Source organism: Gorilla gorilla, chromosome 23, assembly GCF_029281585.2.
Source record: "Gorilla gorilla gorilla isolate KB3781 chromosome 23, NHGRI_mGorGor1-v2.1_pri, whole genome shotgun sequence".
NCBI lineage: Eukaryota > Metazoa > Chordata > Mammalia > Primates > Hominidae > Gorilla > Gorilla gorilla.
In genome coordinates this window covers 33,405,206-33,432,207 of record NC_086018.1, presented here as the reverse complement: position 1 = coordinate 33,432,207, position 27,002 = coordinate 33,405,206, and the positions used below count along the sequence as shown (strand labels likewise).

General features: G+C 52.7%; 1 protein-coding gene across 2 annotated transcripts; it reads right to left on the bottom strand.

Annotated features, from left to right (window-relative positions):
- Nucleotides 1-398: 398 nt before the first annotated feature.
- On the bottom strand, nt 399-25,531 carry MCM5 (minichromosome maintenance complex component 5). Of its 2 annotated transcripts, XM_019018516.3 has the most exons (17): nt 24,667-25,531; nt 24,270-24,444; nt 21,548-21,674; nt 21,339-21,467; nt 18,148-18,320; nt 16,307-16,462; nt 13,964-14,130; nt 12,207-12,378; nt 10,888-10,999; nt 8,899-9,042; nt 8,467-8,532; nt 8,075-8,251; nt 7,033-7,145; nt 4,881-5,009; nt 3,439-3,581; nt 1,561-1,688; nt 399-747 (listed from the first exon to the last, which is right to left on the bottom strand). In XM_019018516.3, exons 1-17 carry the CDS (start codon nt 24,905-24,907, stop codon nt 646-648), a joined length of 2,454 nt encoding a protein of 817 aa, XP_018874061.2. In that variant the 5' UTR covers nt 24,908-25,531; the 3' UTR covers nt 399-645. The 2 variants fall into 2 exon arrangements, with proteins under 2 accessions (XP_018874061.2, XP_063560800.1); XM_063704730.1 differs by having other exon boundaries at nt 399-1,688; nt 24,667-25,138.
- Between the last annotated feature and the right edge of the window lie 1,471 nt (nt 25,532-27,002).

Below are 27,002 nucleotides of genomic sequence, written 5' to 3'. Positions count from 1 at the left end.
TGAAGCAGGTACTAGTGTCAGCCTGCTTACAGATAAGGAAACTAAGGCATGGAGAGGGTCCATGAATCCAGGCAGTCTGACCGCCGCACCACGGCTCGCAGCCCCCCAATAAGTTACTGGGGAACAGGTGAGGCGGATCAAAATCACACACTTTGAGAAGCGCTTCCCCACGCCCTGGTCTCACTGGATTCCCAGCATCAAGGGAGTGGCTTTATGAGCCCCGTTAAACAGACGAAGCAACCAGAGCACTCGAGTCACGTGACTTACCCAGAAGTCTGAAGTGGCAGATCCAAGTCAGAAACCCTGGCCTGTCTGCCTCCAGACCCTGTTCCCTCACACTTACCCTGCCATGAGGGCACGATGGAGGTGCCAGGTCACCAAGTGCACAAACCCACAGATACCTGAACACACCGTAGCTTTATTATTAACGGATGCCAAAAGCACACTTCCCAGAACTGCGCTAGAGGCGGGCGCCCAGAGGCAGCAGGACACTACAGCTCCTTCCTCTGGGGCAGAAAGGAGGGTGCCTGGGAAGTTCGAGGGCTGCAGTGGGGAGGCAGAGGTCCCAGCAACATTGTCAATGGCAGGCAGCGGCAGGAGGGGTGAGGCGTGGGCGAGTCCATGAGTCCAGTGAGGCGGCGCGACTCACTTGAGGCGGTAGAGAACCTTGCGCTGCATGCGATGCTGGATCTCGCCGCGCCGCAGCATGAGCTGCAGCACCTTGCGGATGGCGTGCTCCGGGTATTTCTGTGGGAGCACATGGCTGGCTAACGGCACGTGCTGCCCGAGGGGACCCCGACAGAGCCCAGACATCCGCAGGCTCACGGGGAACTTTGTACTCAGGCTCCTTTGACCTAAAGGGCCCACACTTCCTGAGGGCCCACTGTGTACCAGACACTGAGGCACACAGAAGCTAAGCCACTTGCTCAAGGTCACAGCAATTAAGCGGTAGAGCTGGGACTTAAGTCCCATCTGACTCTAGAACTGAAGCTCTAAACCTTTCTCTAAGCCTCAGTCTGTGCACCTATAGAATAGGCACGATACCACCCATTAAACTGCCCTGAATCAAAATGAGATGATGTACAAGGAGCAGAGACCAGAAACTGGGATTAATCCTGAGATTTTTAAAGGTGACAGGTTTTCCAGAGCATCTGGAAAATCCCATCTTCTCTCTATGGGGCCAACAGTACCCTCCTCAGTGAGCTAGAAAGCTCACTCTCATAGCTCTGCCCCTTCCCACTCCATGAAACGCCCGCCAACGGGGAAAGGCACAGACGGGAAGGGCTGCGGGGAACTTGTGTGGGGTTTCACCAGAATCCAACCACCTCTGCTCTCCCCTCCCCTTCGTGGGATAGAAAAAATACCCCCATTCCTGCTCCTGATGAAGACGTCCCTAGGGAAGGAATGATGGCTAGAAAAGGTCTGAGAAAGGGACAGTTGTCCATCCTACCCCCGTTCAGGGCCTGTCTGCTGAGTAAGACGCCGGTGCTGAGTGGGTGGGAACCAGCAGAAGCCCTGCACCCCGTGCCGGCTCACACCCCCACTCCAAGGCAGGCTCACCTGCTTGGTGAAGTCCTTGATGATGCTGTGCTCAGACACCTGGGAGCCAATGGCAAAGCGGCGCTTGAGCTGCTTCTCGATGCGGCTCAGCATCTCCTGGTCCTCCTGGCTGGTGAAGCCCTCCACCCCTGTGGGCATTGAGAAGTGAGGCAGCCGGGGAGCTGGGACAATGGGAGTTCTTGGACAGAGACAGCCTCTAGCCCAAGGAAGAATAGCCTGAGCCAGGCCCCGAAGAGTAAGTCAGAAAAGGGCACCGAGTGTGCCAGGGTGGTGCAGGCCTGATTGAGGAGACAGGATATGGCACATGTGGGGACACTCCAGGCCAAGCACAAAGTCACAGAGGCAGGAACACACCTGTCTCATTCAAAAAGCAGCCCAGGGCCCAGCGCAGCAGAGACATGGCCAGAGTGTCACTAGGGACCAAGTCCTGCGGGCCCTTGGAGGCCACAGCAGGACTCCTTTTGTTGCTGGAGCAGATAGATTAGAGAGAGAGTTGGAAGGGGCCCATCAGTGACCCAGGAGGGAAGCCAGCCTGCCCTGGACACATCTACGAGGTGCCCTGAGGAGCCCTCGGCAACCAGGAGGCTCGTGACTTCCAATTACTGCCACAGAGGCCTTGGTGTTTCAGCTAAGGAGATGGTGGGCTCATGGTCAAGAAGTCGTTGAGAGGGGAGTCTGTGAGGCAAACTCCTACATAGCCCACAAGACCCAACTCGAATTATCACCACTCCATATCACCCCTGCCCTCTGTGCCTGCAGCATCCCAGAGGCCTCCACCTGCAATGTCTCATGTGACAGGAAGTGTCTCCAGGGTAGAGGCTGAGCCTTCACCAAGGGGGACAGGAGGAACAGGCCCCACCCACCCCATTCTTCACCCAAGTGCCTCCCCATTCAAATGCACCAAACCTGCTCCCTCCTGGGGAAACTGACACTTAGCGCTGCCTCCACCTGAGCAGCTCTTCCCCCAAGGAGCCACACTGTCCACTCCATGCAGCTCCCTGCTTGGCATCACCTCCTTGCAGAGGCCATGCCCACTCACTCCATGGGAAAGAGCACGTCCTCCTTTTCCAACACACCTGGCCCTGCCATCATCTCCCTCACTGCCTTTTTCACTACCTACACTACCTGCATTTGTTTCTCTACTGTCTATCTCTCCCCAGCTAGAACGAGAATGAGAACCCAGGAGGGCGGGGACCTTGTGATTGATTGCTCTTATACTCCCAGCACCTAGAACAGTGACTGGCAAACAGTAACACTAATGAAGTATCTGCTGGCTGAAGGAACAGATTTTCCCCAGCGTAGGTAGCCTGGCTCATGATCGGTGCCTGGGACAGTCTGTTGAAAGGCTGACCGAAACCAGACAGTATGGCTTATGGTGTGGAAAACGCCGGCCTAGGGGCCAGGAGACTTGCATTCCAGCCAAGCGACTGTGATCTTGGGCACCAGGGAAAGGCCCCTTCGAGTGTCAGCTGTCTCATTTCTAACATGGGCAGGACTGACTGCTCACCTGGCTTCCAGGGGGCAGCTGTAAGGAAAAATGCAAGAAATAACTCTGGAAGCACTGAAAATGCTGACGAGCTCTAGGAAGCAGAGTGTCAACTGTTGTTCCTAGCCAGTGAGAAGGGTAATTATCAATGACCTGGGTCAAGAGGATTGTGTTCAAGGGTCTGGAGAGAAGATGCTTCTTCCCATCTTGGAGGAAACAGCGGTGGGGAGAAAGGAGGAGAGGGGTCTTATTGCAAAAAGAAACTCAGAGCTCAGCAAACTCAGAGAAGCAAGACACACACTGCAAGCCCCCAGCAGGCCAGAGCCCTGCCCACAGAGCTCCGAGCCAGGGAACCCAGATCAACTGAGACAATGTCCCCTGCATCTGCTCACCTGACAGGGTACCGGACAAGGCAGCATCCAACGTGGACACTTGGAAGAGCCGCAGGGCCTCCTCCACATCTGCCTCTGTGGCGAAGGGCTGCAGCTTCATCTTGCTGAGGGCTTCCGCGATGCGCACGATGGCCTCCAGCTGCCTGTGGGGGCAACAGCGTGCTCAGGGTAGCCTCGGTCCGCTATTCCCTTCCTCCCCAGCCACCCCGTTACCAGGGAGGTGCTTGCCCAAAGTGGTAAGACTGTGGTGCAGACTGCTAGGTGTCCCCATAATCCATCTCCCTTTTGATCTTAGTCATAGCACTGCAATTTTTTTTTTTTTTTTTTTTGAGACAGTCTCGCTCTGTGGACCAGGCTGGAGTGTAGTGGCATGATCATAGCTCACTGCAGCCTCGAACTCCTGGGCTCCAGTGGTCCTTCCACCTCAGCCACCTGAGGAGCTGGGTCTACAGGCATGCACCACAATGCCTGGCTAATTTTTTATTTTTTGTAGAAATAGGAGTCTTGCTATGTTGCCCAGGCTGGTCTCAAACTCCTAGCCTCAAGTAATCCTCCTGCCTCAGCCTCCCAAAGTGCTAGGATCACAATGTAGGCTACTGCACCTAGCTTGGAACCCCAGTTTTTAGTCTGGCACACAGCGATCCACTAAAACACATCCCAGACATCTTTTGTACCAGGTTGTATTTGTCTGACCAATCTATGGCAGTAAGTTGTAAGTCCAAGCATTGTGTGGGAATTCATGAGTGTCCTTTAAAAGGGAAGCTCTCTTTCCTTCCTGTCCTGCTGCCTGGAGGTGACGGCTGAAGTTCTAGCGGCCATCTCGGACTAAGAGTAAGGGAGAGCTTGAGGAGTCCTCACACCAGTCCCCATACCATCTTCCTCCAGACAGTGCTACAGAAAAGAGAAATCAACTTCCTATTTCTTTAAGCTACTTTATTTGGATTTACCATTACTTATAGCCAAATCCATTTCCAACCAGTCAGTGCTGGAGACAGGATTCAAACCAGGTAAATCCCAACTCTTACCCACTGTATTGTCTACAAAGTCACAAGAATGAACAGAGTTAGGAGCTAAGGAACACTGAGGGCCAGAGAAGGAATGTAATTTCCCTACAGTCACACAGTGGGCTAGAGGCTGGGACCCAAGACTCTTGACTCCCAGGCCTGGGTCCTTCCCTCCCTTCGGGCTTCCTACAATGGGAGAAGCCAGGCCAAATCCAGACAAGAGGGGTCCAGGTTTGCCCGGCCTTAAATCAAGAAACATGGATCATCAACGAGATCAAGGAGGCCATAGCTTATGCTCCAAAGGGACTCTTCCTGCCCAGAGCTACTATGGGCCTGTGCCAAGTGAAAAGCCTGGACCACTGCCCCTGGTTGCCAGGCACACCCTGCTGTGTAAAGCAAGCCCCATCTGCCATGGCCCAGCCCTGCCCGCCTGCTCACCGCACAGTGATGGGGATGCTGGAGCGGCGGTCACTGTCCCTCTCGTGCTGACGGGCCCCGCTCCGCATGATGATGTAGCGGTTCTTCAGTTTCTCTGCAGCCTCTGCTGACAGCCGGGGGCCACACTTCCTGCAGGACAGTGGGGAGAGGCTGGTGTGAGGCCAGGAGGGACTCTTAGGGCACCTACCCTTTCCCCCAGCCCCCTGCCAGCTTACAGACATGCACTTTCCCACCACACCACAGCTGCCCACTCATATGGGCTGGGGGACAACAATCGGAAAAGATTGAAGTGAAATCTGGCTGTGGGCAGCTGCCACAAACATCAACACTGGGGAGAAATATGGGTGCCTCTCTTAGAAAACAGGTGAAGAAAAGCCAGGCACGTCTGCAGGGTGAAAACCGCCTCTTCCCCACTGTTAGACGCTGTGTGGTGTCTTGCCATAAGGTCCCCCATACATGTAATGAACAATGGCACAATCACAGTGGCATGGAGGCCCACTGGGTGGTGGGCTTTGCAGCAGTCTCAAACTCCTCCACCCAACACATCTGAAGACACGACAAGCTGATGACACCCACAGGAGGCTTGGCGGTGACTGCAGTCCAGGGGCTGGGAGCACCTCAGACTCTCCTGGGAGGGTAGGTGTGGGGAAGTCTGATCAGCATCTACCCTATCCCATCCCCTCCCCTCTAGCCCCCAGGCCAACTGACAATCACTGATGTAGGGAAAGCCTTAGCTCAACCATCCTAAGGGTGTGGAGACCGAGACCCAGAGGGAGGGATGGAACTCCCCAAGGCTACCTGGGGACTTAGTGCAGAGGGAAGATTAGAATCCAGGGCTCCCTGACTCACAGCTGTGGGCCCAAACCTCTCAAGACTGGGCCACACAGAGCTCAGACTTGGATGAAGACCCAGGGACTACCCACTCACCCTGGCAGAGGTGCTGAATCAGGGACCCACCAGCCCCCCACTGGTAGTGCATTCAAAGAGCCCTCAACCCCTGGGTTTTAGCTCCTTCAAAAGATCACCAAAGCGCTGTATGACAAGAATCGAAGCACTGTGGTTAAGAGCACAGCCTCTGGAGGCAAGCAGCTGGGTTCACATCCTGACTCCACTACCTCTGGCATGTGACCTTGGACAACTTACTTAACTTCCTTTGCCTCAGCTTCCCCATCCATAAAGGGAAGGGAATAATAGCACACCTTACCTGGTCGGTTTTGGGGGAGGGTTATAATTTATTCATATAGAAAGTACCGAATAGTAATTCAGAATGCCTGGCACAAAGTAGTGTGTGAGTAAGAGTGAGAGAGAGCGTGTGTGTGTGTGTGTACACATATATATATATATATTTTTTTTTTTGAGACAGAGTCTCACTCTGTTGCCCAGGCTGAAGTGCAATGGCATGATCTCAGCTCACTGCAATCTCTGCCTCCTGGGTTCAAACAATTCTCCTGCCTCAGCCTTCTGAGTAGCTGGGACTATAGGTGTGCACCACCACACCCGGCTAATTTTTGTATTTTTAGTAGACATGGGGTTTTGCCATGTTGGCCAGGCTGGTCTCGCACTCCTGACCTCAAGTGATCCACCTGCCTCCGCCTCCCAAAGTGCTGGGATTACAGCGTGAGCCACTGCAACCAGCCAGTACTATGTATATAATTATTATTGAAAATCTGTGAGAACAATCAAATTGCAGCTGCCACTCACTGAGTATCTACCCAGGGCAGGGCTATGCCAAGCACTTACTCATCTTCTTGTGCAATCCTTACAAAAATCCTAGCAAACATCGACAGGCCTGGGGAAATCAAGGCTCAGAGAGGCCAACCAACTTGCCCAAAGTCATAGAGTGAAGGCAGGTATGACCCAGAGCCCATGTCTACCATGTCTGCACTTCACTGCCTCCTGCATGTCAGACTCGAGGTCTTCAAGACCATCTAAATCCCACCTCCTTGGTGTGGAGGTGGGAACACTGAAGCCAAGAGCCAGTGAGCTACGCAAGGTTAGAAGGGAGCAGAGCAGATTCAGTAGAGCTGAGAACCTCAGAACAGCAACATCTGGGCTGTTCTTCATGAGGAGGAGCAGGACCAGGGGACTGGGTTCTCTCCCACCCAGGGAAGCTGGGCAACCTCACCCCCGTGGGCCTGCGTCCAGGACTCACGCTCGGCAGTAGGCAATAAACTTCTTCAGCTTGGCCAGGTCAATCTCGCCCTCCACAGCCTGTGTCTGTGTCAGTGCGCTCACGTGCAGAGTGATGACATGCTTGGCCAGCATCTGGAGAGCAGAGGGGATACTGGGTCATCCCACAGGCCGTCCCAAGCCTGAGTCCCAGCACTGAGGTGGAACAGCCAGAAAGAGCTGATGGGGCCCTGGCATCAAGGAGCCGGAAAGGGTGCTGAGATCTCAGGCGTGCTCAGCCTGTTTGCTCAGCACCAGGCCCTCATTCTGATGGGAGCATCTGGATTCTCCTTTAGACAGAACTTAATGCTCCTTGCTCCTCTGCCCTGGTCCATAAAGGGGTGGGTTCAGCTTGTCCACCCCGACTTGGGGCATGTATCTTGTCCACCCCAACTTGGGCATGGACATTGGATCTACCCAAGCCAATAGGAGTCTATCCTGGGACTTTTGATAGAAGTACTGGAAAAGACGGGGCCTCCTCTTTCCTGGGGGCTGTTAAGCTACAAGCTAACAGGACAAAATCTTATTTTGTCTTTGCCACCACAAGAGGAACAGCTGCCCAAGTACAAAGATTCCACCAAGGGAAGCAGAACAGAAAGGCAGAGACAGTTGTTTGAGAATCCAGATCTACCTGGGCCTTAAGCCGCCGGACTTATCAATTCTATAAACCGCTATGTTTTTTTCTTTGAAAAATTTACTAACCAGAACTGAGGTTCTATTACTCATAACCCAATGTCAACTCCTCTGTTTCATATACAAGGGACTGAGGCCCAGGGAGAAACCGATTTAGCCCAAATCACACAGCTTATCACTCACGGCAGAGGCAGAGCAGGCCACAGGACTCCAGACCCTGCTTCAATCCTCTGCAGTCCACAACAACCGCCCTCTCACGTGCTCCCCAATGTCACAGCCTGACAGTCAGGACTTCGCCAGCCAAGGCCCTTGTTCTCCATTCTCCTTCCCACACAATCACAAGCCTGCCTGGAGGCAGGTCCCATGGCCACCAGCCCTGCCCCTGGACGTACCACATCCCTCTCCTCATTGTGCTCATCCTTGACGATGAAGATCATGTCGAAGCGCGACAAGATGGTGGGCATGAAGTCAATGTTGTCCTCCCCCTTCGTCTCATCCCAGCGGCCGAACACTGAGTTGGCAGCAGCCAGGACGGAGCAGCGGGAGTTCAGGGTGGTGGTGATCCCAGCCTAACAGGCGACAGACGACGAAAAGGGGGAGGAGATGGCAAAGATGCCTTCTTATATACAGGCGCGCACACACACACACACACACACACACACACACACACACACACACACACACACACACACACTTCTAGGCCTGGGCAAAGAGAATTTGGTCCCAGTCAGGGCAGCCTGAGGACGGTTGGGCCAGGCTGGGCTCTCCATGGAGGGCCACTCACCTTGGCGATAGAGATGGTCTGCTGCTCCATGGCTTCGTGGATTGCCACACGGTCATCTTCTCGCATCTAAGTGGGGAAGAGAGAAATATCATCAGACGTACTGAAGTGAGGGAGCAGGGAGCAGTAGAAACAGGAAAACTAACGGCAGCCCTCACTCCTGAATACCAGCTCCACGCAAGGCCAATGGCAGCAACCAGGTCACCTCTAATCATGGGAACAACTGTGTGGGCTTGCCTTTCTCCTCCCCACTCTTCAGATATGGGAACTGAGGCTTGAAGAGGTTAAGCAGCTTCCCACAGTTACTAGAGTGACCGGCCCAGGGATTGAAAACATGTCTCCCAAGTCAGAGGTGATTTCTGCTGGCTGAGCACAGGAAGTCACATACCCTGGTGCCACCCACCTTTTGGCTACTACCCACCTCATCAGACTCACCTTGTCAAACTCGTCAATACAGACGACCCCACCATCGGCCAGGACCATGGCTCCGCCCTCCATGATGAAATTCCGGGACGAAGGGTCCCTCATCACCGAGGCTGTCAGTCCAGCTGCGCTGCTGCCTTTCCCAGACGTGTATACCTGGGGCAGTGGGGTGGTGTCAGGGCCCAATAACAACTCCATGCTTTGACCCCCATAAGTCAAAAAGACCCACTGAGGTTGTGATTTGCCCAAGGTCACACATCAAAGCTGGCTGCAGGGTACAGAATAGGACTCAAGGCTCCAACTCAGTGCGTCTCCCTCTGGAAGGGGATGCTGCCCTGGGCCTCGGTGTGCCCAGATGTTCTCCCCGCTGAGGGCATCACATCCATGGCTCACCTAAGCCTCACCACAGCCCTGTGACACAGTCTTGTGGGGCCAAACTCACAGATGAGCAAACTGAGGCCCAGAGAAGAGGAGTTAGCCTCAGGGCTAGGATGAGGACTCCTGACTCCCAGGGAAAGCCTGCCCCCATCGTGAGTCCCTTGTCGTCCTATATAGACCTACACGCCACATACTGCCATAGAGCCCCTGAAATTGAGAAAGTCCTAACTGAGATGTCCTTAATCGTGCAAAATACGCACGATTTCAAAGACTCAGAGCTCCTAAGAATGTAAAGTATCTCAATAATCTACATATCAAACAACATGTTGAAATGAGACTTTAGATATAGCGAGTTACACAGAGTAACTTCACCTGTTTTTCCTTTTTTCTTTCCCCTTCTTCCTTTTAAATTGAAACGGGGTCTTGCTATGTTGCCCAAGGTGGTCTCAAACTCCTGGGCTCAAGTGATCCTCCCACCTCAGCCTCCCAAGTAGCTGGGACTACAGGTATGCACACGACCGCACCCAGCTACTTTTTAATGTGGCTGTTAGACAATCTAAGAAGACATACACGGGTCGCATGTGCAGTGCACGTATTCCTACTGGACAGTGCCAGTGTGGCAAATTTGGCACACTTCCTATCTATCCAAAGACCACCATCTCGCCCTATGCAACCCCGCCACTCGGATCATGACAGTCAGACCTTCTCTGGCTCTGATCCCCGCAGACCCATTCAACAACGCAGCAGAGGACCCAGCTACACTTGGGTTCAATCACATCCTGCTCTAATGCTTCCCAGCAGTGAGACCTGGGCCAAGACACTTACCCATTCTGTACCTGAGTTTTCTCACCCCTAACACAGGGGTAATAGTACCTACCACACAGTTGAGGTGAAGACTAAGTAAATATATGCAAAGTACTTCAAGCAGTGTCTGGCCCTTCATTTTAGCCATTATTATTATTATTATTATTATTTATTATTATTATTATTTGAAACATGGTCTCACTCTGTCACCCAGGCTGGAGTGCAGTGGCACGATCTTGGCTCACTGCAACCTCCCCGTTCTGGGCTTAAGTGATCCTCCCACCTCAGCCTCCCAAGCAGCTGGGACCACAGGTGCATATCACGCCTGGCTAGTTATTTTGTATTTTTGGTAAAGACAGGGTTTCACCATGTTGTCCAGGCTGGTCTCAAACTCCTGAGCTCAAGCAATCCGCCCACCTCGGCCTCCCAAAGTGCTGGTATTACAGGGATGAACCACCGTGCCCAGCCAGATTTTAGCTATTAATGATAACAATATCATTATTTAGCAAATGGATAAACTGATGCTCAGGGAGATTGGGTGACTTACTCAAAGCCCACAGCCAATTTCTGGCCAGGGTGAGACCCAAACCCCATCCTGACTCTCAGTACAGTGTACTCGCCCCCTGCCCCAAACCTACATACACCTGTTGGCTCCCTTCTTCCTCCCATCTCCTCGGCCATCCTGACCGCAGCCAAGAGAAAGGAGGAAGAGACTCCGGGTGAGCCAGCGCACCACAGGTGTCCTGGGGACCCAGAGGCCCTGCCCTGCAGCCTTCCTCCCTGCAAGCCAAGGTGGCGAAGGTATCCCAGGCCACTCACCCCAATGGGAGAACATTTCTCCACAAACTTCAGAAGCTGGGACTTGGCTGTCCCAGGGTCCCCTAGCATCAGCAGGTTGATGTCTCCTCGGCGAGTAAGTCCATCAGGGAGCCTGGGGGATGAAGGGTAGATGGACAAGGTGAGAATCCATGAGGGCATCGCATGTGACATCCAGTCACCAGATTGGTGGGCTGGCAGTTGACTCCCCCAACTATCATGGGCCTCAGAGTTGGCAGGAAGGTAGTGGCTGTGGCCTGAGACCCATGTTCCTACCCAGCTCTGTAGTTCCCAAACCATGGTAGGTCTTGCCTAGCAATGAGGACAGAGCTTGCCTCCCAGAAGAGGAGGGTTAAAGGAAATGGCTCTTATGGCTGTGCTCGGGTACACCCAGCATCTGAGCAACGTTCCTCCCAGCTTGAAAGACAAGGACAGAGAGCTGCCTGTGGGCTGTGCACGGTGCGGCAGAACAAGCACCATGACCGCAGGCTCCTGGCTCCCCTGCATGTGCTGGGGAGCAAGTCCCTTTAACTCTCTATGCCTCAATTCCCTCATCTATAAAATGGGCACAACAGCTGCGTTCTCAACAGGTTACTGTGAGGAATGACTAGGCTTCAGACACATAAAGCACTTAGAAGAATGCCTGTGCAGCCGGGTGCAGTGGTTCATGCCTGTAATCCCAGCACTTTGGGAGGCCAAGGCGGGCGGATCACGAGGTCAGGAGATCGAGACCATCCTGGCTAACACGGTGAAACCCTGTCTCTACTAAAAATACAAAAAAAATTAGCTGGGCGTGGTGGCGGGCGCCTGTAGTCCCAGCTACTCGGGAGGCTGAGGCAGGAGAATGGTGTGAACCCAAGAGGCGGAGCTTGCAGTGAGCCGAGATCACACCACTGCACTCCAGCCTGGGCAACAGAGTGAGACTGTCTCAAAAAAACAAAACAAAACAAAACAAAGAATGGCTGTGCATAGGAAGAACACAGTAAATGGCAGCTGCTAATAATATCCCTGCTACTGACCTCAAGCTCAGTGCTGAGATTTAAGTCCTGGTACCTACATGACCCCAAGCTCAGTGCTCTCCCACTGCACTTGCCAGGCCCCCAGTCCCCCACCTTGCCAGGGTCAGGGCATCGCTGAGACAGGTGCGCAGATCAGCCACTAGCCAGCTGATGGCAAGCTTGGGGGCTGGCAAAGGTGCCTGGCAGACTGAGGGGCCCAGGAAATACAAAAAAGAGTGCCCAGTCCTGATTATCCAGTAATTATCCTACTGTGAGCCCCATCATCAGCCGCCTCCCCAAACCCAAGGGAACTCAAGCCCCTACCTCTTTCGGGAGCCCCCAAAGAGCAGGCAGGCAATGGCCTTCTTCATGTCCGTGCCCCCAAAGATGGAGGGGGCAATGCTCTTGGAGATGACCTCATAGACATTGGGGAGGGCAGCCAGGCGACGGAACTCCTCCTCCTCCTGGGGGCTCACGGCCCCAACAAAGCTGCGGCCTTGGTAGGCAAAGCAGGCGCATGAGTGAGTACGAGGGAGCTCTTCCAGCCCACTGCCCATCCTGGCACCAGCTCAGGGACCTCCCAGAGGGCAGAGCCCTTAGGGCCAGGACAGCACAACCTATCTGAGTAAATAGAGATCCCAGCTCTCAAGCCCTCAGGAATAGGCCTGGTGTGTTCCAGGGTCCAAAGGGTGAGGGGAAGTGGGGAGGAGGGTTCTGAGGAAACAGACGGCCAGATGGCATAGGACCTTGGAAACCACTGGAAGGTCTCCCCTTTCAGCCGAGGAGTGATATAGTGTCTTGGTCATGACAGCATCGCTCACTGGCTGCTGCAGAACAGAGAAGGTAGGGCAAGGTGGAGATGAACACTGAGGAGGATCAACGGTGATCCAGGGAGGGCTGACAAGGGCTCAGAGCAGGTGGGGAGGATAAGAAGTGGTCAGATCCTGGAAACGTTTTAAAGGTGGAGCTGGCCAGAGTTCCTGAGTGATTAGATGTGGGGGATGAGAGAAAAGAGCACCAAGGGTGACTTGGGGGTTTTTGTCTGAGCAACTGAAAGGGTGAAGGTGCGAAGACTGAGAGGAGCCAGTCTGAGGGTGGGGAAAGGGGAGCTTAGCTTCAGCCATGTAAAGTTCGAGATGCCTTTCAGATATGTAAGTGAACATGTCAAATCAGCAGTTGGTTATTAAAGTCTGGAACGTGGGGAGAAGCCCAGGCTAGAAATGGAAATGTAAGAGCTACTTGCCCGTCAGTGGTTTTAAAGTTGTAATAATCTAGGTAGTTTGTGTAAATGTGGGGTGGGCCATGGACTGAGCCCTGGGGAAGCCACCCCTCTGAATCAATTCACTGCAGCCAGAGGGCTGAAACAAACCTGAAAACCCTCAGTGGCCCCTGCTTCCCTCAGGTGTAAGCAGGAGCTCCCCATCTCGGCACTCAAGGCCTCTTACACCACCTGGCCCCTCATCCCCTAGACTCCCACTCGGCCCTCCAGCCACTCAGTACCTTGCCCAGGCCGGGGTCTTCACCTGCTCCTGCCATCCCCTCCCGCCTGGAAGTTCTTCCACATCCACCACTCTTCAAAGCCCAGCTCAGATTAACCTCCTCCCAGAAAACCTTCCCCAAGGCCCAGCCCCCACCTCCTCCTTCTCGGACCTCCTTTACCTCCTTGGAACTGCATGACCCACAACAGCCGCCACTGTACCCACATGTCCCCAGCGGTCTCAGTTTTCTTATTTCTCCAACTAGACACTAGGCGGCTGCCTGCCTGGAACCCTGAATTTCACTTCTCTTGTATTTCCTGTCACAGAAGTGAAGACTTGGCTTTCAGTAATTCCCCAGTGACTTGACCTCAGTCCTTCTGCCTTAATCTTGCACTTAGGCAAACACCCTCAGCCCAGGAGCCACAGCTAGGACCAACATGTGGAAGTTCCGGGGATCACTTAATATAAAAATGAACGTTCTAATGATATGAGCAACACAAGGACATCCTGGGCTACCTCATGAAGTAACGAGCTGCCTGTTACCAGAAGTGTGCAAACACAGCCTTTTAGCAGGGCTAAGCCAGGACCCCAAAGCCAACTCACCAGAGCCATCTGTGTCCACCTGGATGCCCAGGACACGGATGTAGGAGCTTCGGATGCCCACGCCCACCCTGTCACGGCCCCTGCTGGTGGTCAGGCCAAACTTCTTGATGGAGTAGATGCCCATGATGGTAACCCTGTTCCCAGGGACGACCTTGTCACACAGGTACCTGAGAGGAGGGTAGGAGAAACGAGAAAAGCTGAGATTCTGACTTGGACAGCAAGTCTCTGATCCCACCCATCCCCAGGACACGCAGGGTCCACCGCAGCATTTTTGCCACAGGCACCACATGCTGAGCTGGCTCCAGCCCCACAGAGCCCAGAGAATGGCCTCTCTCCCCACGTCACTCAGCCCATGCTCAGCTGCTTGGAGGATGGTGTTGCCCACAGTGACAGCCAAACAGAAAGGCAGGTGGTGGCCTGACTCTCGCTGAACTCGCTAACTCATTTGTACGCTGGTTTAGGAAGCTTAGTGCCAGCCCACAGAGCCCTCCAAAAGCCCCATCTCCACGTGTCTGCTGTCAGCTCGCTGTGTGGCGCCCTTTAGCCTCTCAGGGCAAGACTTCCTCTTCATGCCCCCCAGCCTCCTTGAGGGGCCACTCGCCCTTTTTGCCTCTTCATGGCTCTGTGAGCTCATTTTGCCTCTGGGTTTTCATTTCCTGTTTTAAAAATGAGATGTTGAAACAGGGAAGTCTCCAAGTCCCCCAGTCAGAGCCAGTGTGGTGTGGAGGGACACTTAGTCGCTGTGTGACCTCAACGAAGTCATTGCACCTCTGAGCCTAGGGGGATGATGAAGTGGCCTGCCTCTCATGTTGTGGAGTCAGGTGAGGCAGCAGACATAGAAGTGCTTTATACCATCAGGCATCACAGCTCCAGAAAAGACCATCACCGTCACTCCATGAGCCTCCAACTCCCCTCTTCCCATACCCACTTCGTAAGTTTTCAGGATTCATGAACTGCTTGGAAAATCATACATCCTGATTACGTAATCTGCATGAAGGAATTGTGCTAAACACGACATGCATTTTCAAGCAGCCCTCTGAGAGATTAAGGACTGTCCTTATCCCCATTTTACTGATGAGGAAACTGAAGCTTGACAAAGTCACATAACTTGCCCAGGGAGCAAGAGCCTGACCCCTACATACTCTGTTGCCACTAATGAAGTTAACAGAAGCTACAGATCCGCTCTCCTCAGAACATCTGCATGCAATTTCAGGATATGCAAGCCGAGGTTAGAACCCTAATCAAAGATCTCAAAACCTTCCACCCAGGTTACTATGAGGGGCCCAAGCTCAGTACCCTCTCCCCCTCAGTAGAATCTTTTCTGTTTTCCTTTTTGAGACAGGGTCTCGCTCTGTCACCCAGGCTAGAGTGGAGTGGTGTGATCACAGCTCACTGCAACCTCAACCTTCTGGGCTCAAGTGATTCTCCCACCTCAGCCTCCCAAGTAGCTGGGATTATAGGTATCTGCCCCAACACCCAGCTAATAAATTTTTTTTTTTTTAGATACAGGGTCTCAGTATGTTGCCCAGGCTGGTCTTGAACTCCTGGCCTCAAGCAATCCTCCTGTCTCAGCCGCTCCAAGTGCTGGGATTACAGGCATGAGCCACCATGGCTGTTCAGCAGGATCTTAACAGAAAGCCTGGGGTATGCTGGGCGCAGTAGCTCACGCCTGTAATCCCCGCACTCTGGGAGGCCAAGGCGGGCGGATCATGAGGTCAGAAGATCAAGACCATCCTGGCTAACAAGGTGAAACCTCATCTCTACTAAAAAATACAAAAAATTAGCTGGGCATGGTGGAGGGCGCCTGTAGCCCCAGCTACTCGGGAGGCTGAGGCCGGAGAATGGCATTAACCCGGGAGGTGGAGCTTGCAGTGAGCCGAGATCACGCCACTGCACTCTAGCCTGGGCTACAGAGCCAGACTCTGTCTCAAAAAAAAGAAAGCCTGGGGTAGGAGGTGGGGTGTCAGGCTGGGAAGAGGCTTTGCCAGCTATTGGTTATCTAGCTGTGCGTCCTGGGCCTCTTATCCTAAGAAGAACACAGACTTTGGAAAGCAATGGACATAGGCTGAAAGCCCGGCTCTCCTCCACACAGGAAGTCATTTAATCTCTCCAAGTTACATTTCCTCATCTGCAAAATGGGGCTGACATGCCCCTGCAGATTATGGAAAGACAAGATGAGAGGAACTTATGGAAGCATTAGGCACAGAGCAGGTGCTCTGCAACTGGCCACCTTCTCCACCCTCCTCACCCTGCTCCAGATGACCCACTCCCAACACTCAGGTTAGGGCCACAGCTGGGACACCCACCATCGTAGATGCCCACCTCCCAGCCCGTCTGCCTCACCTGTCGCAGTAGAGCTGCATGTGTCTGGGCATCTCCCCGTGGGGGACTGCATCAGGCAGCTCCTGCAGCTTCAGGGTCTGGAAGTCCACGCATTTGCATTTGTCGGGCATGATGAAGTACGGGTCCAATGGGCATTTGGGGCGCCCAGCCTGATCTCTGTACAAGGTAAGGGAAAAGAGTCACCAAAGCTACCTGGAGAATCCAAAGGTGGGGCTCATTCATCCCAGGAGCCAGCAAGGAGACGTTGCCAGCGGCAATTTATGGGGTCTCCAGAATAAGCTGGAGATAAGCCAGGCAGGCAACGCTGCCTGGAGGTAAGAAAGGAAGGCAACGCTGACGGACCTAGCACTGGATTAAGAGTCAAGGGAACTGCTTGAGGCTGGGTTCTTCCATTAACTTGCTGAGAGGAGGCAGACAGGTCACACTCGGTCTTCTTGCAGGGTCATGGTGTCCTCATGAGTGAAGAGCTAGTTCATCAATTCTCTTACTAAAGCCCCACTCAAATCCCAAGATCTTTTCCGGTGGGATTCTAGGCAGTTCTAGACCATTCTGAGGGTCTAAGCCTCTACGTATCCCTAGGTAATTATGTCATTATTCAATAGATATTATAGCAACATAAAGAAGTAAACATCATAGCAAAACCTACTATGTGTCTGACACTATTCCAGGTGCAGGGGGCACAGCACTGAACAAAAAGGTCCCTGCTCTTGTGGAGCCTAAGTTCCTATCAAGGGAAGCTGAAAAGACATACAAGCAAACAACCACATAAAAGAGTGACAGCTACATGCTGTGAAGAAAAGTAAAAAAGTAGGCAGGTGTGGGAGAGACGAGGTACGTGCACACCAAACTGAAGATGAAGGGTTGGGCAAGATGCCCCTGGTGAGGGGACATGTGAAGAGAAGCCTGAAGAAGTAAGGACACAGACTATGGTAGCTTGAGGAACAGCACTCCCAGTAGAGGAAACAGCAAGGTCAAAGGCAGTAAGACTGGGGGTAGTCAGTGTATTCCAGGAACAGGAAGGAGGCAGTGAGGCCGGGCCTGGAGAGAGGAGGGGCAGCGAGGCCTGGGGGAGCCAGGAGCAGATCATGGTGGGCTGTGCAGGACTTGACTAAGAAGTAAACGACTGGACCACCTGAGTGTCAAGGGACACCTGGCCGCTGGGTGGAAAACAGACTGAGGGGGCGGAGGGTGCACGCGGGGGATCAGGGAGGAGGTAGCGCGCCTCTCCAAGTGAGAGATGTCAACAGCATGGAATGAGGCAGCTGTGCCACAGGTGGATGGGAAGCTGAGGAGGCACCAGCGAAGGAGCCAAGAAAGAGCAGCCAGTGAAGAGGGTGGGGTTCCTTCAGACTGGGGGCAGCAATCATTTTCTAGAAAGGGCCGGAGGATGTGCATTCCAGGTTCTGCCAGCCAAGAGGCCACATACTCTGCCTTTGTAGTGCGAAACCAGCTGTGGGCAATACTTAAATGAATGAACGTGTTCCTGGGCCATAGGGTCAGCAGGCTAGATCCGGCCTAGTGAGCAAACCATAGTTTGCTTCAGAAGATTCCAAGTAGACTCATTACCCTGGACTGCTTTTCCCTCCCAACCCTGGGTTCCCTACAACGCTGTCTGGGTATCCTGGTGAGATAGAAGTCACCAATGTAGAGGGACACTGTTCACAGTGTCTCAGAGCCACAGGGCATCAGATCTGTGCCAATCCTAAGGGCACACCCCTGCCCAGCCCATCCCAGTGTATCTCTAGAAGCAGCTGCAGGCAGTGCTTGCTACTTGTTCTCATCCTTTCTGATCTTCACTCAGGTCACCCACCTCCCACAGTCCCTTTGGGCCACAGACTCACGTGTTGCACTTCCTGGGCAGGGCATAGCCCTCGAGGCCAGGGCGCATGGCAATGTTGGTGAGGGTGTTGCGGCAGCTGCGGCACTGGATAGAGATGCGGGTGGCCTTGGCACGGACCGCAGAGGCCGCGATGATGATGCCAGGGATCTTCACCAGGTGTGACATCATGTCCGACTGTAATAGAGCCATTGGGAAGTTTGTTGTTTAAGGGGAGCCAGGAGGCATCTGAGATATGCCAGTAAATATCCTGGGCAGGAGCCTGGAGGAGGTGGGCACGGAGCTGCAGGGAGGGCCACAGCTCTTCTGTTCGGCTCAAAAAATGCCTCCAGAGCATCCACCCAGTGCCAGGCTATCTGGACCCCGGGGTCCAGAGGAGCCTCAGGCACAGCTCCTGCTTTTAAAGACCTCGCAGCACAATTGGGGGGGCGGTGGCAGGGCAAGAGATACACAAAGCACATTTCACTACAAAGTGGCAGGTGCCAGGAGAGAGACCTGAACCCCAGCTCTGATGGCGACATCCCTGGACCTGTAGAGTACAACACAAAACAAACCTGGGAGGCAGGGGCCCACATTCTAGTTCAAGTTCTGTCAAAACCTGCTGTGTGGCCTTCTGTCTGAGTCACTTCTCTTTGAGCCTCAGTTTCCCCATCTTAATGACTATTCCCACACTGGACAATAAGGCAGTAATATTTTTTTTTTTTTTTTTTTTTTTGAGACGGAGTCTTGCTGTGTCGCCAAGGCTGGAGTGCAATGGCAGGATCTCGGCTTACTGCAACCTCCGCCTCCCGGGTTCAAGCGATTCTCCTGCCTCAGCCTCCCAAGTAGCTGGGATTACAGGTAACTGCCACCACGTCTAGCTAACTTTTTGGATTTTTAGTAGAGACGGGGTTTCACTATGTTGGCCAGGCTGGTCTCGAACTCTTGACCTCAGGCAATTCACTGGCCTTGGCCTCCCAAAATGCTGGGATTACAGGCACGAGCCACCGCGCCCGGCCGTAATGTTAATTTTTAAGTGTGATGTTATTGTAGCTATGCCTTAAAAAATGATTCTTCAAAGGCTGAGCGCAGTGGATCATGCCTGTAATACCGACACTTTGGAAGGCCGAGGCGGACAGATCACTTGAGATCAGGAGTTCGAGACCAGCCTGGCCAACATGGTGAATCCCCGTCTCTACTAAAAATACAAAAATTAGCCAGGTGTGATGGCATATGCCTGTAATCCCAGCTACTCGGGAGGCTGAGGCCAGAGAATTGCTTGAACCAGGGAAGCAGGGGTTACAGTGAGCTGAGATCATGCCACTGCACTCCATCCTGGGCGACAGAGTCAAACTCCGTCTCAAAAAAAAGAGATTCATCTTTTAGAGATACATGGCGAAATAGTTCCAGATCAAATTATATGATGTATGGGACTTGTTTCAAAAGAACTCCAGGGCCACAGATGAAACAAGATTTGGCCTCTATGGATCACCTGAGGTCAGGAGTTCGAGACCAGCCTGGCCAACATGGTGAAACCCCATCTCTACTAAAAATTAGCCGGGTGTGGTGGTGTGTGCCTGTAATTCCAACCACTTGGGGGGCTGAGGCAGGAGAAGCGCTTGAACCCATGAGGCGGAAGTTGCAGTGAGCTGAGATCGTGCCACTGCACTCCAGCCTGGGCAACAAGAGCAAAAACTCCATCTCAAAAAAAAAAAAAAAAAAAAAAAATTGGCCTCTAGTTGCTAATTATTAAGCTGGGTGATGAGTACAAGAGGATTCGTTATACTGTTCTCTTTATATTCTAATGTTTGAATTATCTATAATAAAAAGTAAAACATAAAATCTCAGCCAATCTGCTCCTTCCTATGGCCACCCCTTGCCCTTCACAAAGCTCCTGAGCCACTAGTGTACAGGACTGGGACAATCTCTCTCCACCTTGTCTCCGTTTCTCAACGCCCTCCTCGGGCTGAACGAGAGAACCAGACATGAGCAGAAGTTTTGCTGGGGCTCTCAAAGAAACCAGGAAGAGGCTGTGGGAAGCAGAAGCGAGGCTGGGGAGGCGGAATTCAAGACTCCATGCCTGCATCATTACAATAAAGTGACCATCACCACCTCAACCTAGCACCTGGTCAGTCTCAGCATAGTGGATGGAGGGATGCAATGAGGGATCCAATATCACCCATAAGCATTCTTGCCCGGTATGTGAAATCGAAACACAGTCATGCCTTTGCATCTAACTTCCAGCTTCCAAAAATCACAGGGGGGAAGGGGTATGTTGTAACCACCCCAAGGAGGCCTTCAGATAAATCTAAAAGGCAGCACATTCTACAGGATAATGGCTCCTGCTTCTTCAGCAAATCAATAATGTATCTGTGAAAGAACTTACACCCAGAGTAAAGGAAGCTGTCCTGGATTAAAAGAGATTTAAACAACAATCCAGTACAATGCCTGGTCCTGGCTGAGACACACGAGCTGTAAGAGGCATGTGAGGTAATTTGGTCAATCTGAATCTAGACTGTATATTCAATGATAGTAAGAGATCTTTGATGTTTCAGTTGAGGTGCTAATGAGAGTACTGAGAGTACGTAAGAAAACTTTTTTTTTTTCGGGATAAAGTGTCATGTCTGTAATTTATTTTTTATGTTTAGAGACAGGGTCTTGCTCTGTCACCCAGGCTAAAGTGCTGAGAGGCACCATCAGAGCTCACTGTAACCTCAAATTCCTAGGCCCCTTGATCCTCCCATTTCAGCCTTCCAAGTAGCCTGGACTATAGGCATATGCCACCATACCTAGCTTTGTTTTTTGTTTTTTGTTTTTGTTTTTTTTTGGACAGCCAGGATCTCAAACTCCTGGTATCAAGCAATCTTCCTCCCTCGGCCTCCCAAAGTGCTAAGATTAGAGGCATGCGCCACTGTGCATGAATTTACTTTAAAATTCTTTAGCAAAAAAGAAAAAGGACAAAATAGGAAACAACACAAAATGTTAATTATTAAATCTGGGTGAAGCTTTATGGGATTCATTATATTACTCACTGCTTTTGGGTGTGTAATTTTTCATAACAAAAAGCAAAAAAAACAAGAAAAGTTCCTTTTGTCTCCAGGGGGAGACAGGTTCAGAAAGGTCAAGTGCCTCACTCAAGGTCACAGAGCTAGCACTCAGGTCTGGCTGCATCCAAAGCCCTCTGCACCATGCAGCAGCCACTGCCCTCCGACCCACCTTCAGGCTACGAATGCTGGAAGGGCTGGCGTCCGACTTGAGCATGACCTGGATGTCCTGGAGCACCTCCTCCCCAGAAGGCCGGGGCCGGGTCACCTCATCAGCTACCTCCTTGGCAGCTTCCTCCAGCTGGAGAAAGGGAAGGGCACAGGCTATTAGTAACTGGGGCAGAGCAGCCCTGGGAAGCTCAGGGATGGGGTCCCACTCACCAGCTGCAGGTGCTCGGCTGGCTGCTTGTACAAGTAGTCGGCCAGGTCCTCATCAAAGCTGGCCAGATCCTCCATCTCCACCTCAATCCAGTACTCCCCCAGGTTGTAATGCCGCTTGAGTTCATCCCTGGAGTGGGCACGTAGCAGGGTGGGGCAGGAAGGGTGCAAAGAGGAGGAAACCAACACTGGCTGAGGTGTGCCTGCACCCCTGAATCTGCCCACACCACAGCCACCATGACCTCACCATTCCTCTTCCCAAACACACATCTAATTCCAGATCATTCCATTATTTAACCCTGCAGAGGCTACTCACTGCTGGCACAGGCATGCCCTAAAGAAAGCTCCATGGAAGGGGTCCACAAGACAGTCAAAGGGTGTTTCAACACTCAGGCCAGCGTGCACAAAACAACAAACCAGTTCTGTCACGGAAGGACTCCACGGAGCCTTTAACTTCTCTTGGAGAAGAACAATGCACACAGCTCAAACTTGGGGCCCAGTGAGGTGGCCCATGCCTGTAATCCCAACACTTTAGGAAGCTGAGGAGGGTGGATTACTTGAGGCCAGGAGTTCAACACCAGCCTGGGCAACATGGCAACACCCAGTCTCTACTAAAAATACAAAGACTAGCCGGGCATGGTAGCAAACGCCTGTAGTCCCAGCTACTGAGGCATGAGAATGCCTGAACCCCAGAGGTGGAGGCTGCAGTGACCAGAGATCTCGCCAGGGCACTCCAGCCTGGGCGACAGAGTGAGACTCTGTCTCAAAAAAAAAAAAAACCAAAAAGGTACCAGCCTCACCAACATGGAGAAACCCCATCTCTACTAAAAATACAAAAAAAAAACTAGCCAGGTGTGGTGGCGGATGCCTGTTAATCCTAGCTACTTGGGGGACTGAGGCAGGAGAATCACTTGAACCCGGCAGGCAGCAGTTGCAGTGAGCCAAGATCACGCCACTGTACTCAAACCTGGGTGACAGAGCAAGACTCCATCTCAAAAAAAAAAAAAAAAAAAAAACAAAACAACAAAAAAACTGGAGGCACCAAGGCAGCAGAAAACACATCTGCCTTATCAACCTCTAGTAAGACTGTTTTTTTTTAAATAGAGACTGGGTTTCACTATGTTGCCCAGCCAGGTCTTGAACTCCTGGGCTCAAATGATCCATTGGCATCGGCCTCCCAAAGCGTCAGAATTACAAGCATGAGCCACTGCGTCCAGCCCAGATGCTTAGCAGAGCATCCCATGTGACTACTGTTGCAAGAACATATTTGGGGACCACTGACCAACGCACAGGCTGTTCCCCAGCCTCGCAGTATCACAGGCCTGAGCCCCGTCTCCCTTATGTCCTGGAGCCAGTAAAATGGCCAGACTGGTACTGAAAGCCACTTGCTGTGAGGACACCCCACACCTCTACACAAGCAATTGCTCCTACCTAGACAGAAAGCTTTCTATACCTGCAACTCTGACCTCAGCTCAAAGGTCCCCTCAAACTTCAGTCCCCCGGAAAACTTCCTTAAGTCCTTTCACCTTCCTCTGTGGAGGAAATGACCACCGTGGAAGTTATCTGTTGGTCTTCACGACTCACTCCTCTGACTTAGGAGCTTCTCTAGGACAAGAAGCACGTCTTTTCATCTTTGTAGCGCAGTGCCTGGCACACAGGTGGGCAGTATCAGCTGCTGCATGAATAAGTGAAAGCAGGAATGGCTTTACCCATTTCTGGCCTGGTGAGGCCCAGAGACACCGACACCTGGAAGTCACTCAGCTAATAATGGGCCAGTGCTGAACCTGCAACCTCATGTTCTCTGCATTTTAACATCTCAGGGATAGAGGCCGGGCCTATGAGGATTCTCATGATGTCACAGGTCGTATAATCAACTAGAAGCAGGAGCCAGGTCCAGCTTCAGTGCTGCAGCCCAGCACCCAGAACAGGATCTGGCAGGCAGCAGGTGCTCAATCAATGAAGGTGCAAGACTGGTATAAATAAATGAATGAGCAAAGTGAAGTGAATCCTAACCACCATCTTCACCTTTTACACCTACAGGGAACTTGAGTTTGTAAGGTCTCAGACATGACATGGAAGGATGATAGGAAGCAGATGAACAGGAATAAGATCTGGATAAAGAACTAAACGGTCCAAGTGGCGCTAGCTGGTTGCTGGTGGCCCACTCAACAGGTGACTCACCCAGAAGTTAACTCCAGGTATAGATAAAATACACAAAGCAGGCCGGGCACGGTGGCTCACGCCTGTAATCCCAGCACTTTGGGAGACCGAGGCGGGTGGATCACTTGAGGTCAGGAGTTCGAGACCAGCCTGGCGAACATGGCGAAACCCCATCTCTACTAAAATTACAAAAAATTATCCAGGCGTGGTGGTGGCGGGGGTAGTCCCACCTACTCGGGAGGCTGAGGCACAAGAATCGCTTGAACCCGGGAAGCGGAGGTTGCAGTGAGCCGAGATCGTGCCACTGCACTCCAGCCTGGCGACAGAGCGAGACTCCGTCTCAAAATAATAAATAAATAAGTAAATAATAAAATAAAATAAAACAAAATACACAAAGCCTTATACCAAGGCGTGAGGCTGCCGGGATGAGCCCTGTGACCCAGGACCGGCCCTTTCCCCCGTCTGGGCCCATCTGTGCCCTGACTGTCCAGGACTCTAGCAGGCTGGTAGAGGCGTGTGAGCGGCCACATTGGAACTCGAGCCCCCGGCCCCGCAGGAGCCGCACCTGTATTTGAAGGTGAAGCCCGTGCGGTCGGTGCCCACTCGGTACTGCCGCAGGAACTCCTTGAAGCGCCTCTGCAGCTGCGATTTGCGGGCCTGCCCCTCGTCGGCCTGGGCGTCGCCCCCGAAGCTGTCGCTGTAGAAAATGCCAGGATCGTCGAATCCCGACATGACTGCGCCTGGGGTGGGAACAAACGGCCAGAACAGGCTGGGGGCAGCGCCTGGCACCTCCTCTCCTCCGACGCCTGGGTCCCTGCCCTGAGTCCGAAGCGGGGGGACCCCAGGCCGCGCTCCCGGACTCCAACCCCAGTTCCCGAGAAACTCCTGTCCCACTCCAACTACACCCGGAAATCCAGATGCCTGCTGGCCCCCAGTCCCAGTCCCACTCCCACTAGCCTCACCTCTGATTTTCCGCACTTCACAAACTAGGGGAGACAAGAACCTCCACGCTCTGCCGCCGAGTTTCGCGGGAAAAACAAGAGGCGGTGTTCGGAAGCCGCAGCCGCTGCGCTCCCATTGGTTCGCCGGAGCCTCGCGGCCAGCGATTGGACCGTTCTGAGCCCTCCAGCCCCCGCCGCCCGGACTGTCTGCCGAAGATGATTGGCTGCAAAGTGCATGACCTCGCCTCCTTCCGGGCTCCATTTTGTGTGCGGAACAATTTGGCGCGAAACTTCTGGCTGGGAAGGAAGTGGCGGCGCAGGGCGGGGCGGAAGCAAAGATGGCGGAGGGGCGGGCGCGCGGAGGGCGCCTTTAGGTGGTTTCTTTTTTATTTTCTTGTTGTTTTTTTTTTTTTTTTCCTAAGGCATGGTCTCGTTGTGTTGCCGGGGATGGAGTCCAGTGGCTCGATCACGGCTCACTGTAGCCTCAACCTCTTGGGCTCAAGAGATCCTTCCGCCTCAGCCTCCCTTGTAGCGGGGACCACAGGTGTACGTGATTTTCTTAAAATATTTCATAAAGGCGGAGTCTCACCATCTTGCCCAGGTCTCGAAACTCTACTCTCAAGCGACCCGCCTGCCTTGGCGTCCCAAAGCACTGGGATTACTGGCGTGAGCTACCCGGCCAGGCCTGCGTGCTTTTCTTAAGCCTTCTGTTAAAGTCCTATGAAAAAAAATGACCCTTTTCATAGCCATAGGGAGAAAAAACTAGAAGTTCAGAAATGATTGGGTCCAGGTGCCCATTTTGCATTGGGAGACCGTGCCGAGGAGTATTCGCTTCCCGGTCGTGGGGCCAGTTCTCTGGGCCTGAGGCTCTGAGGAGCCCCTGTTCTCCAGCTGGTGGCAGGACAGGGCGATTACCGTGCGGCTTACCCGCGTCCCCGACCCGAGTTCTCGCACCCTAACACACTGCTTTTATTTGTTTATTTATTTATTGAGACGGAGTCTCACTCTGTCCCCCAGGATGGAGTGCAGTGGCGCAATCTCGGCTCACTGCAACTTCTGCCTCCCCGGTTCAAGCGATTCTCCTGCCTCAGCCTCCCAAGTAGCTGGGACTACAGGCAGGCGCCACCATGCTCAGCTAATTTTTGTATTTTTAGTAGAGACAGGGTTTCACCATGTTGCTCACACTGGTCTCGAACTTCTGGCCTCAAGTGATCCACTCGCCTCGGCCTCCCAAAGTGCTGGACTTACAGGCGTGAGCCACCATGCCCAGACCGTGCTCATTCTGTTTAACAGCTGCTTAACTTTCTGTAGTATGGTGACAAAGACTCTCCTTGACCAAACTCTAGCCAGGTTCCTCTGGGCTCCCTTCACTTCTAAGCCTCAACCTTGATCTATAGGCACTGTGGCTCATGCCTGTAATCCTAGCACTTCAGGAGACCAAGATGAGAGGATCCCTTGAGTCCAGGAGTTGAGTCCAGCCTGGGCAACATAGCAAGATCCCGCTTCTCTAGAAATTTTTTTATAATTTTTTTTTTTTTTTTTTTTTTTGAGACAGAGTCTCACTCTGTTGCCCAGGCTGGAGTGCAGTGTCACGATCTCGGCTCACTGCAACTTCCACCTCCTGGGTTCAAGCAATTCTCCTGCCTCAGCTTCCCAAGTAGCTGGAATTACAGGTGTGTGCCACCACGCCTGGCTAATTTTTTGTATTTTTAGTAGAGACAGGGTTTCACCGTGTTGGTCAGCCTTGAACTCCTGACCTCAGGTGATCCACCCGCCTGAGCCTCCCAAGATGCTGGGATTACAGGCATGAGCCACTGCGCCCGGCCTGAAATTTTTTTTTAATTAGCTGGGCATGGTGGAGCACACCTGTTGTCCTAGCTACTCAAGAGGCCAAGGTGGGAGGATGGCCTGAGCCCAGGAGTTTGAGACTGCAGTGAGTTTTGATTGCACCACTGCACTTCAGCCTGAGCGACAGAGCGAGACTCATCTCTAAAAAGAAAAAAAAGACAGGCCAGGCGCCGTGGCTCACAACTGTAATCCCAGCATTTTGGGAGGCTGAGGCGGGAGTTCAAGACCAGCCTGGCCAACATGGTGAAACCCTGTGTCTACTAAAAATACAAAACTTAGCCGGGCGTGGTGGCAGGCGCTTGTAATCCCAGCTACTTGGAAGCCTGAGGCAGGAGAATCGCTTGAACCTGGGAGGCGGAGGTTGCAGTGAGCCGAGATCGTGCCACTACACTCCAGTCTGGGCGACAAGAGTGAAACTTAGTCTCAAAAAAAAAAAAAAGAAAAAAAAGACTTAAACAAACACTAACAGTTTCTAACAGCTGCTAACATCTCTAAAATGACTCTAGCCA